At 40.8% G+C, this 13,334-nt stretch overlaps 1 protein-coding gene across 2 annotated transcripts in view; it reads right to left on the bottom strand.

The window, feature by feature from the left end:
* Positions 1-9,489: 9,489 nt before the first annotated feature.
* Positions 9,490-13,334, bottom strand: part of LOC138070144 (cytochrome P450 2C9-like) — a 47,396-nt gene continuing 43,551 nt past the window's right edge. For both annotated transcript variants that reach the window (XM_068961232.1, XM_068961233.1), the window contains 2 exons: positions 10,961-11,102; positions 9,490-9,943 (listed from right to left, as the gene is read on the bottom strand). In XM_068961232.1, the coding sequence (XP_068817333.1) occupies positions 9,762-9,943; positions 10,961-11,102 (324 nt within the window). In that variant the 3' untranslated portion in view covers positions 9,490-9,761. The remainder of the gene's footprint in view (positions 9,944-10,960; positions 11,103-13,334) is intronic.

The raw sequence follows: 13,334 nt of genomic DNA, 5'->3' as shown, positions 1-13,334 counted from the left end.
GCAGTGAGGAAAACACTACTCTTCACTTGTCCTGAGATTGCTCATTGGGAGCAGTCACTTTGAGCCTGATCACTCCATTCCCATCAAACTGGGAGCCCCTGCACAGAGGATGCATGACTTAGAGCTGGCTTGAGGAAGGAGTCCCTGAATGCTCCACCTGCACTCAATAAATGAGATGAAGAACCCATCAGAAAGCATTGTGTGAAAAAATTTTGTACAAACAATTAAGTTAAGTTGTCACTCAGTACTGTCCTAATCTTTGTGACCCCACGAACCGCAGCACGCCAGACCTCCCTGTCCATCACCAACTCCCGGAGTCTACCCAAACTCATGTCCATTGAGTTGGTGATGCCATTCAACCAACTCATCCTCTGTTGTCCCCTTCTCCTCCCACCTTCAATCTTTCCCAGCATCAGGCTCTTTTCAAATGAATCTGTTCTTTGCATCAAGTGGCCGAAGTATTGGAGTTTTACCTTCAGTATCAGTCTTTCCAATGAAAATTCCAGACTGATTTCCTTTAGGATAGAGTGGTTGGATCTCCTTGCACTCTCTCTCAAGTTTTCTCCAACATCACAGTTCAAAGGCATCAATTCTTTGGCACTCAGATTTCTTAAAGTCCAACTCTCACATCCATACATGACCACTGGAGAAACCATAGCCTTGACTAGACAGAACTTTGTTGGCAAAGTAATGTCTCTGCTTTTTAATATGTTGTCTAGGTTGGTCATAACTTCCTTCCAAGGAGTAAGTGTCTTTTAATTTCATGGCTGCAGTCACCATCTGCAGTGATTTTGGAGCCCCAAAAAATAAAGTCTAACACTTTTTTCCCCATCGATTTGCCATGAAGTGATGGAACTGGTTACACTCATCTCACATGCTAGTAAAGTAATGCTCAAAATTCTCCAAGCCAGGATTCAGCAATATGTGAACTGTGAACTCCCAGATGTTCAAACTGGTTTTAGAAAAGTAGAGGAACCAGAGATAAGATTCCCAACATCTGCTGGATCATCAAAAAAGCAAGAGAATTCCAGAAAAATATCTATTTCTGCTTTATTGACTATGCCAAAGACTTTGACTGTGTGGATCACAATAAACTGTGGAAAATTCTGAAAGAGATGGGAATACCAGACCACCTGACCTGTCTGTTGAGAAATCTGTATGCAGGTCAGGAAGCAAGTTAGAACTGGACATGGAACAACAGACTGGTTCCAAATAGGAAAAAGAGTACATCAAGGCTGTATATTGTCACCCTGCTTATTTAACTTCTATGCAGAGTACATCATGAGAAACGCTGGACTGGAAGTAGCACAAGCTGGAATCAAGACTGCTGGGAGAAATATCAATAACCTCAGATATTCAGAAGACACCACCCTTATGGCAGAAAGTGAAGAGGAACTAAAAAGCCTCTTGATTAAAGTGAAAGAGGAGAGTGAAAAAGTTGGCTTAAACTCAACATTCAGAAAACAAAGATCATGGCATCCGGTCCCATCACTTCATGGGAAATAGATGGGGAAAGAGTGGAAACAGTGTCAGACTTTATTTTTCTGGGCTCCAAAATCACTGCAGATGGTGATTGCAGCCATGAAATTAAAAGATGCTTACTCCTTGGAAGGAAAGTTATGACCAACCTAGATAGCATATTAAAAAGCAGAGACATTACTTTGCCAACAAAGGTCCGTCTAGTCAAGGCTATGGTTTTTCCAGTGGTCATGTATGGATGTGAGAGTTGGACTGTGAAGAAAGCTGAGCACCGATGAATTGATGCTTTTGAACTGTGGTGTTGGAGAAGACTCTTGAGAGTCCCTTGGACTGCAAGGAGATCCAACCAGTCCATTCTAAAGGAGATCAGTCCTGGGTGTTCATTGGAAGGACTGATGCTAAAGCTGAAACTCCAGTACTTTGGCCACCTCATGAGACGAGCTGACTCATTGGAAAAGACTCTGATGCTGGGAGGGATTAGGGGCAGGAGGAAAGGGGGACGACAGAGGGTGAGATGGCTGGATGGCATCACCGACTCAATGGACGTGAGTTTAAGTGAACTCCGGAAGTTGGTGATGAACAGGGAAGCCTGGCGTGCTGCAATTCATGGGGTCGCAAACAGTCAGACACGACTGAGTGACTGAACTGAATTGAACTGATGGAACTGGATGCCACGATCTTAGTTTTCTGAATGTTGAGCTTTAAGCCAACTGTTTCACTCTCCTCTTTCACTTTCATCAAGAGGCTCTTTAGTTCTTCTTCACTTTCTGCCAAAAGGGTGGTGTCATCTGCATATCTGAGGTTATTGATATTTCTCCCAGCATCCTTGATTCCAGCTTGTGGTTCCTCCAGCCCAGCGTTTCTCATGATGTACTCTGCATAGAAGTTAAATAACCAGGGTGACAATATACAGCCTTGATGTACTCCTTTTCCTATTTGGAACCAGTCTGTTGTTCCATGTCCAGTTCTAACTGTTGCTTCCTGACCTGCATATAGGTTTCTCAAGAGGCAGGTCAAGTATTTCCATCATTTGAACAATTTTCCACAGATTCTTGTGATCCACACAGTCAAAGGCTTTGGCATAGTCAATAAAGCAGAAATAGATGTTTTTCTGGAACTCTCTTGCTTTTTTGATGATCCAGCGGATGTTGGAAATTTGATCTCTGGGTCCTCTGCCTTTTCTAAAACCAGCTTGAATATCTGGAAGTTCATGGTTCACGTATTGCTGAGATCTGGCTTGGAGAATTTTGAGCATTACTTTACTAGCATGTGAGATGAGTGCAATTGTGCGGTAGTTCAAGTATTCTTTCGCATTGACTTTCTTTGGGATTGGAATGAAAACTGACCTTTTCCAGTTTTTTTAACTTTAATTTTTAATTTAATTTGTTTTTTAATTTTAAATTTTCTAATATAAATTTTTAATTAGAAAAATTTTAATTTAATTTAATTTTTAATTAACAAGCCAACTACAGATAATGAATCATCATTGCATCCCTGGAATAAATCCCACTTAATCATGGCATATGATCCATTCAGTGCATTTTTTTTATTTGGCCAGAGTTAGGTGCCCTTCTCATGGCAGGTAAGGAAAGTCTTAATGAGTTTTACATTCTAAGCAGTTCTAAGACACACAGTGATGTGTCTAAGGGAAGAATTTCATCAACTCATACTCTAATTTTCTTAATTTGGAAGAACTGGATCATCTTTCAAAGCCTCAGTGATCTGACCCAATGGTGTATCATGAAGTGTGGGGACCACGTGGGCTTAGGGACTGGTGCTTCTGCTTATGGACAAACAGCCATCCTAGCAGCCCCAGAGTGGGCACCATGTAAGTTCTATCTGATCTCAAAACAGTGTCTTGTTCCACAAAATACTGAAGGAAATAATTTTTTTTCTGCCAATTGCTCTTTTGCAAGTTGCCTGTCTCCTCCAGGAAGTGGCCAGGGTCAAGCCCCTCTGGGTTGGAGGATTCTTTGTCATTATCCAGCACAGAGGGTAGAAATGTAAATATGGTTGTGTCCTGAAATGTGTTATGAAGTCATGGAGTTGGAAGAAATGTTTCAACTCAGCCCATAGATGAGGAACCCTAGGTCCAAAGAAGAGCAGAGGCATTTCAAATCAGACAGACAAAGCAATAGGCATGGATAAGTTTAATACCATAAGTTTAATGGCAGCAATCTTGTTAAAGTAGCCTCCCATAGCAAGTACCAAGGACATGAGTTGTTAGCTACCAGACCTGAATCTGTCCTGCTTGCAGAGAGTCTGGACACTGGTGTTGCTACCTATCTGCTGCTCTATTTCATTACTTTAATTTTCATTCACCTCACCTGTGGCCTAAAATGAAAATCTCTGCTGGCACTTGAAATGTCCAAAGTATCTATTTCCAGGGCCTTTGTAAACATACAAATAATTCTGACCTAATGAAAAAGGACCTCTTCGGAGATAATGAGAACAATTTCAATAACAACTAAGGTGTGTTTATCACTTCAATGTAATTTGTTTCCCTTAATTAAAAAATATGGGGCAAATCGTCACTATGGATTGATCCTAGCTTAAAAACACAGAAGAGAGGATTAAATAGAAAAAAAAAAAAAGATCTTTTGGCAACAATTCAGATTAGGACCATCAACAAATGCAAAAGCTCTTGGGTGAATGCTTTGACTGTAGAATATCCACAAGGTCTTAAAGTGTGATGCCATAAATTTTTATTAATTATGTATTAAATGATGAAACCTCTGCCATGAGGACATCTGGGAATATCTCCTTGTTTAGTGAGGTGGTTGACATAACCAATAATGGGATGCGTGATATTATGTACCTCCATCTTCTCAATGAGATTCAGTGGGACATACATATAGCATCTATGTAGTTCTCTTGCCAAAATCATAGCTGGAATTTAATCTCTAGAAAACAATCAAACATTTCACACGACTGCTAGCTTGGAGCCCAAAACGGTAAATGTAATGAATGGAAGTAAAGAAACAAAGTGAATTTATTCTTGGTTACGGGAGACCAAAAGGGAAAAGATAACCAAATTATATGCCGTTTTCTTCACTGGATACTGAATTGCAAAGGAGAAAAAAAGCTATAATGGATATTCTAGGAAAGTTAGAAAAGCTTACATATAGATTATCTATTAGATACTATTGTATCAATAATAACTTCTGAGCACAAAATGTTTTACTGTTATGAATGAGAAGATCTTTGCACTTGGAATATGCATAGTGGTATATTAAGGGATACACTTCTCCAAGTATAAAAGACTAAATCTCATTTGCAATTGAGGTTATAGTCATTTCAGTGAGATTCTGACACAGGACAAGATTATGTATGCTTTTAATCTGCTATGCATATACAGAGTCTCCTTAAAGGTAAATTTCTGTAATAAAATTGTCCATAAAATGTAAAATTACTGACACCCCAAGTTATTTTTTATTGAAAAAAGTGGAAGTGTCTAACTCTTTGCGACCCCAGGGACTGTAGCCCACCAGGATCCTCTGCACATGGGATTCTCCAGGCAAGAATACTGGAGTGGGTTGCCATGCCCTCCTCCAGGGGATCTTCCTGATCCAGGGATAGAACTTGGGTCTCCCACATTAACAAGCAGATTCTCTACTGTCTAAGCCACCAGGGAAGCCCCCCTTTTTTTCTTAATTGTCATAGTTAACTCGAACTTCCATGGTGCCTCAGGCAGTAAAGAATCTCCCTGCAATGGAAGAGACCTGGGATAGATTCCTGGGTTGAGAAGATCCCCTGGAGGAGGGCATGGCAACCTACTCCAGTACTCTTGCCTGGAGAATGAACATGGACAGAGGAGTATGGTGGGCTATAGTCACAACTGAGCGACTAACACTTTCACTTTTTTCATAGTTAACTTAATACTATATTAATTTTAGATGTACAACATGGTGATTAGATATTTTTACAGTTTATATTCCATAAAGAAGCACAAGCTGGAATCAAGATTGCCGGGAGAAATATCAGTAACCTCAGATACGCAGATGACACCACCCTTATGGCAGAAAGTGAAGAGGAACTAAAAAGCCTCTTGATGAAAGTGAAAGAGGAGAGTGAAACAGTTGGCTTAAAGCTCAACATTCAGAAAACTAAGATCATGGCACCTGGTCCCATCACTTCATGGGAAATAGATGGGGAAACAGTGGAAACTGTGTCAGACTTTATATTTTTGGGCTCCAAAATCACTGCAGATGGTGATTGCAGCCATGAAATTAAAAGACGCTTACTCCTTGGAAGGAAAGTTATGACCAACCTAGATAGCATATTAAAAAGCACTGGGATGACCCAGAGGGATGGTACAGGGAGGGAGGTGGGAGTGGGGTTCAGGATGGGGAACACATGTATGCCTATGGCGAATTCATGTTGATGTGGGGCAGAAACAAAACAATATTGTAAAGTAATTAGCCTCCAATTAAAATAAATAAATTTAAATAAAAAAATTAAAAGCAGAGACATTACTTTGCCAACAAAGGTTCGTCTAGTCAAGGTTATGGTTTTTCCAGTGGTCGTGTATGAATGTGAGAGTTGGACTGTGAAGAAAGCTGAGTACTGAAGAATTGATGCTTTTGAACTGTGGTGTTGGAGATGACTCTTGAGAGTCCCTTGGACTGCAAGGAGATCCAACCAGTCCATTCTAAAGGAGATCAGTCCTGGGTGTTCATTGGAAGGACTGATGCTGAAGCTGAAACTCCAATACTTTGGCCACCTCATGCGAAGAGGTGACTCATTAGAAAAGACCCAAATGCTGGGAGGGATTGGGGGCAGGAGAAGAAGGGGATGACAGAGGGTGAGATGGCTGGATGGCATCATTGAATTGATGCACATGAGCTTGGGTTAACTCTGGGAATTGGTGATGGACAGGGAGACCTGGCATGCTGAGGTTCATGGGGTCGCAAAGAGTCAGACACAACTGAGTGACTGAACTGAACTGAGTAAGTGAGTGTCCAGTATTTGTCTTTATCTGACTTATCTCAATAAGCATAATACCCTTCAGGATTATCCACGTTCTGAAAATGCTAAAATTTCATTCTTTTTTATGGCTGAGTTAAATTCCATTGTGTATATGATGTTATCTGTTGATTTGTTATAAATAGCCTTTACTATCTTGAAATATGGTACCTCTATATCAAGTCTGTTTAGAGTCTTTTTTTTTTCTTATCATGAATAGATATTGAATTTTCTCAAATGCTTTCTCTGCATCGGGGAAGATGATCATGTGATTTTAACCCTTTGTATTGTTAATGTGGCATATCACTTTGATTGATTTGTAGGTGTTGAATCATCCTTGCATCCCTAAAATTAACCCTACTAGATCATGGTATATGATCATTTGTATGTATTGTTGAATTCAGCTAATATTTTTTTCAGGACTTCTTTGTTTATCAGAGATATTGATCTGTAGTTTTCTTTTTTAGTAGTGTCTTGGTTTGGTATCAAAGTAGTGATGGTCTCACAGAATGAGTTTGGAGGTGTTCCCTCCTCTTCAGTTTTTTGGAATAGTTTGAGAAGGATAGGTATTAACTATTTTTTTCTGGCTGTGATGTGTAGCTTGTGGGTTCTTAGTTCCCTGACCAGGAATTGAATCTGATCACCAGCTGTGAAAGCACAAAGTCCTAATCACTGAATCACCAAGGAATTCTCAAGTATTTTTTAAATGTTTGGTAAAATTCCCCTGTGAAGCCATCCAGTCCTGAACGGTTGTTTGGAGGCAGATTTTTTAATTACTACTTATTCAATTTCAGTACTAGTAATTCATCTGTTCTGATTATCTACTTCTTTTGATTTAGTCCTGGAAGATTGTATGTTTCTAGGAATGTATCCATTTCTTCTAGGCTGTCCAGTTCATTGGCAAATAATTGTTGGTAGTATTCTCTGATGAGTCTTTGTATTTTTGTGATATTGGTTGTAACTTCTCAATGATTTCTAATTTTATATGTTCCGCTCTTAATTTCCGTAAAGAGTCAGGCTAAAATTTTATCAATTTTCTTTTCCTTATCAAAAAAACCAATTCTTGGTTTTGTTGGTCTTTTCTATCATTCTTTTAGTCTCTGTTTTACTTATTTCCACTGTGATTTTTATTAATTCCTTCTTTATGCTGACTATGGGCTTTGTTTGATTTTTATAATTCCTTTTTATGCCACCAGTGTTCAATATTCTATGATTCACACTAATCAATGACTTTCAAAATAGATATTAATATAGTTAATAATTACAGTGCCAGCTTATTAAAATGGAGTCAGAAAAGTTTGGTTCTGTAACCTTTAGAATTTAAGTGAACACATGTCTCAGGGAACATTTTAACCAGGACAAATCAAAATACTACTTTCCTATCTAACCCACGTGGTTCTAACTCTAATAGAACCAGACCAGCTTCTTTTGAATAAAAAACTTATCACTCTCTTGAAGTAACCATTTTATTCCCTGAGGAAGAGGTGTCCTGCTTGGTACCTCCTTCCTTCTATGTGCACTTCCTCTCCCAGATGTGGGAAGTCTTCTGCCATTGTTAATTTCAATTAGCTTTCGGTCCTTCCTTTCTCTCTTCTCTGTCTATGACTCGTATACTGCATGTATTGATCTACCAGATAGTGTTCTGTAAGTCCCTGAAACTTCTTTTCTTTTTCTTCCTTTTTTCTTTTTTCTCTCAATTGAATAATTTCCAATGACTTATCTTCAAGTTTGCTGATCTTTTGTTCTGCTTGATCTAGTCTATTGCTACATTCTCTAATGATTTTTTAAAATACAAAAAGTGATCTTCAGCTCTATGACTTCTGTTTCATACCTTTGAATTTTCTGCCCTGTTGAAATTCCTACTTCATTTGTTTACTGTTCTCCAGGCCACAGTGAACAACCTCATGACTTATTTTGAATGATGTTTTAGGTCAATCATACATCTCCTGTTTCTACATTTTCCTTGACTCTTTTCATTGCGGTTTGCACATTAGACAATAGCTCGTTTCAGTCTTCACTGACTAGTCACATGGAGGAGAAGAACTTCACCAATCAGCTCAGCCAGAGATTCTGGAGGTCTCTCAAACCTGTGTGCTGGCCCAGTCTGCTTCTTATGTTCTAGAAACTCCCAGGTATCTACAGCTCGTTGAGTCCTTTCAATGCTCCAAGACAGGTAACACAGAGGCCAGTTCCTCATGAAACTCCCCCACGACGGTGAGAGGTTGAAATGCCAGATGTGCATGCCAACTCCTTTGTTCCTCAAGGAAAAGCTGAGAGTTTGGAGGGAGATACCTGCCCAATTATATGGCATATTGTTGGGCTTGGTAGTTGTGATGAGAGAAGATCTGCTTCTCTTTCTGGCTTTGATGTGACTAGGTTTATATTCACTAAGGGTACAGAAGTCTTTCAACTAGTTTCAACTAGTTGATGTTACTCTTTCCTGTGTGAATTTTGACAGATTGTGTGTGAAATTAACCAATATCATTGAACTTCTCAAACTGGTGGGCATACTGCTTCATAATAATTCCTTACTATCCTTTTAGTGTTCTGGGACTTAAAGTTATGGTCCCTCTTTTAGCAATGATATTAATAATGTGTGTCTTCACTCGGAGTGCGGGATAGGTTACTTATGGGTTTATCAATTCTGCTCAACTTTTCAAAGAATTAGGTTTGGTCTCATTGATTTTTATCTTGATTCCTTGTTTGCAATTTCACTGATTTCTGCTCTAATTTTCATTTGTAGTTTTCTGTGGCTTACTTTGGATTTAATTCCTTACCATCACTGATTTCAGTATTTTCCTACTGAGGCACTTCTGGACACAATTTCTTTCAGTTTCAAATCCAAACGTCAAGTAACTCTAGGTGACATGTAGCCAAGAGAACTTTCCTGCTTAATCTCCCTAGTCCTCTGTGCTGATCACTATGAAACCAACATGACTTCTTTGAATTACTTTCCTTCCTTTCTTACTTGTATTAGGCACACCATAAGGAAACTCTGAGAACTGGCTCATCAAATTATGCTTTTTATTAGGAACATACACTGGAATAATGACTCTCCATTGCCATACACTAATCATCTTGTTCTATTTTGTATTGACTACATAGTGCTACTCAATAATAGATAAAGCATTAGCATATGTGATGGCCGATACAAATGTTACAGGACATGGAGAATAGCGGATACATTTCTGCAGTGAAACTGCACCATAATAAGAAGAGAGGTTGAGAAGGCATTCCTAGGCAGAAGAATGAAGAGGAAAGGAGGTGACCAATGCCCCAGATGAGAAGGAGAAGACAACATCATAGGAGACACCTCCTTACAGAGGAAGGAAGCAGAGCTTGTAAGGAGGTGGCACAGAAGCCAACCCATTGGCAGTTGGGGTGGTGTCGATGTCCTTTGGGTCAACCACAGATTTCAAAGTAAATTTTTGTAAAATCGTTGTCAGGAATAAAAACACCTCCATGCGGGCCAGGCCCTCTCCTGCACAAATCCGTTTTCCTGAAAATAACAAACACAGAGAGTACATACTCCTTGAACACTGTGTTTCTGGCTGTTAGAAAGAGTTGGCATGCACATCTGGCATTCCAGTCTCTCACAGCTGTGGGGGGATTTCATGAGGAACTGGCCAATATGTTACTTATCAGTGGTTAGAAAGTAACCATTGATGAATGGTTGAATGGATAAATGTAAGCCACAACAGTTAGATAGATAGATGGATGGATACACATGCTGTCCACATAATTTCATATCTTAACGGCTACCCTTATTTACACAAATTTTTTATGAGCTTTGGCACTATGCCAAGTACTTCATTAACTATTCTCATGCAATTTGATATTTCATGTTTTCATCAATCTTTTTCTTCCCCTGGAAACACACAGTTTAGTTGTGTTTAATGTTCTTAGTCTGATGTCCCCATCATCTTTATTTCTACTCCTCACAGCCCCTCTTCTCTCCTCTAACTACATCTTCATCAATCTTCAATACCTCTTGAAGTTTCAAGTTTTACAACACATGGTTCCTTCTGGTTAAGGTGCACTTCTCTTATATTTTCAGCACCTGGCTCAAATTTTATTTCTGAATTTGAAAGAACTGGGTCATCTTTCCAAAGCTTTGGTGACTTAGTCCAATAAAGAGCATATATTATGAGGAGGGAAAGTGTGTGGGCATTGCAATTGCTACACCTGAGTGTAGGAAAAAAGCAGTTCAACCAGTCCCTGAATGGGAATTTTATAAGAAGTTCCAACTGATCCCCCCTCCCCCACCCCCCCGAAATCATCCCTGGTGGCTAAGAGGTTAAAGTGTCTGCTTGAAATGCGGGAGACTTGGGTTGGATCCTTGGGTCGGGAAGATCCCCTGGAGAAGGAAATGGCAACCCACTCCAGGATTTTTGCCTGGAGAATCCCATGGATGGAGGAGCCTGGTGGGCTACAGTCCACGGGGTTGCAAAGAGTCAGACACGACTGAGCGACTTCACTTTCACTTTGAAGTAAAGAAGGAAAAAAATTTTGTTACCTGCTGAGAAAGGCATGAAGTAGTCACTCTTTTTAAAGTTACCACTCTCATCCAGGAAGTGGCCAGGGTCAAACATTTCTGGGTTAGGAAATACTTTGTCATCATACAGCACAGAACTCAGTGATACTAATACACCTGTGCCCTGGGAAGAAAAGATGAAGATAAACTGAATTATAAAGAAGTCATGGAACTGGAAGAAATGTTATAAATTATTCACTCCAATCTTATGACCTACAGGTGAGAAATCCTAGGTCCAAAGAAAGATAATGGCATTTTGAGCCAGACACAGAAGTAATAAACAAGGAATATGCTTAAGGCAAGTGACAGTGATATTTGAAGTAGTGAGTCCATGGGTCCTAGGGTGTTAGACCTTATGAATCCATTCTTCTTATCATACTGGTGTCTGTCCCCATCAGCTGCTTTATTTTACTACTTTAGTTTTCACTCATCTAATACATGGATTCAGAGAAGGCAATGGCACCCTACTCCAGTACTCTTGCCTGGAAAATTCCATGGACGGAGGAGCCTGGTAGGCTGCAGTCCATGGGGTTGCGAAGAGTCGGACATGACTGAGCGACTTCCCTTTCACTTTTAACTTTCATGCACTGAAGAAGGAAATGGCATCCCATTCCAGTGTTCTTGCCTGGAGAATCCCAGGGACGGGGGATTCTGGTGGGCTTCCGTCTATGGGGTCGCACAGAGTCGGACACAACTGAAGCGACTTAGCAGCAGCAGCAGCAATACGTGGATTATGGTTTAAAACGGGGAGACTCTGTTAGAATTTGGGATGTCTGGATTATAAATTCATAAGACTTTTATAAACAGATTTTTCATCTAATTAATAATAACTTCTGTAATAATAACAATAAGTATAATAAAAAACTGCTGGTATTTATCATTGCCATGCAGATTGTTTGTCTTAAAGTATATGGCAGGGTTCATTAGAGATGGATGCTAGGTTAAAAACATATAGAAAGGTGGTGGGGATGATCCTAAGATGGAGGAGGAATAGGACGGGGAGACCACTTTCTCCCCCACAAATTCATCGAAAGAACATTTGAGCCCCAAGCAAATTCCACAGAACAACTTCTGAATGCTGGCAGAGGAGATCAGGCACCCAGAAAAGCAGCCCATTGTCTTCAAAAGGAGTTAGGACAAAATATAAAAGATGAAAAGAGAGACAAAAGAGGTAGGGACTGAGATCCGTACCAGGAAGGGAGTCTTAAAAAATAAAAGAAAGGTTTCCAAACACCAGGAAACATTCTCTCTGGTGGGTCTGTGGCGAGCCTTGGAATCTCAGAGGGCAAAATAATCGGGAGGAAAAATAAATAAATAATGAAACCCCACAGATTACGTCCCTAACAGCAACTCCCAGTCATGCAACAGCCCAGAGGCTCGCATCCCCCACTAGCAAGCGGGGGAGGGACAGGGAGGAGCAGGCTGTATTGCTTAAGATAAGACATGAATGCCCTGAGGGCAATGTGAGGGAACTAGCTTGAGATCGCAACCCAGACTGTGGAATAGCTGACCTGTGATCCCCCGAAAAGCCCTAACCACCACCAGGCATGCTCACAGAACAAAGGACTGAGCAGAGCTAGCTGGCTGTGGACCCAGCCCATCCCCCACCGGAGACAGGCAGGTAAGGGCAGCCAGAAGGGGGCAATCACAGCCCCAGGGAGGCATCCTATACCAAACTGCAATCAGACTTCCTAGATAACCAAGACTTCTTGGGATTCTGGATGGTTGACATCCGCCGGGAGGGTTGCAGCCAGAGATCAGCTTCCCAGAAGAGACACACAGCACACCTGAGAAGGTGCGCCTGTTGTACACCCAGAAAAACAAGCGGGTGGGACAGGGGAGGGGATAAGTTGCAGCCTTCAACTGATGGTGACTATGTGTGCCAAGGACCTGGTCACCTGAGCTGCTCAGACCTGGGACAGGTGCAAAATGCAGGCCCAAACAAGTCTGCACCTTTGTGGAGTACCCAAGAACCTGAACCTGAGCAGCTTAGACCTGGGAAGTGCATGCAAACCAGGGCCCGCATCAGACAGTTCCCAGCAGAGCAAACTAGAGTCTGAGCAGTGTAGACTGGGAAAACACATATGCTGTGAGCAGGGGAAACCCAGTGTGGCTGAATCACTGTGAACACACGCCAGTGATTTTTGTTTGCAGTATTCCTCTCTCCCCAAAGCATGACCAAACAAGCTAGCCTAAAAAAAGTGACCACCACCGCGCCCCTTGTGTCAGGGCAGAAATTATACACTGAAGAGATCAGCAAACAGACTAAGTTAAAATAAGGAGAGGGAACCGCTTTGGTTCAGGTGAATAGATTAAAACTCTGTAGTTAGCACCAACTACATAGGCAGGGGCCTAT

The sequence above is a fragment of the Capricornis sumatraensis genome, chromosome 23 (genome assembly GCF_032405125.1).
Source record: "Capricornis sumatraensis isolate serow.1 chromosome 23, serow.2, whole genome shotgun sequence".
NCBI lineage: Eukaryota > Metazoa > Chordata > Mammalia > Artiodactyla > Bovidae > Capricornis > Capricornis sumatraensis.
This window is presented reverse-complemented; position numbering and strand designations above follow the sequence as displayed.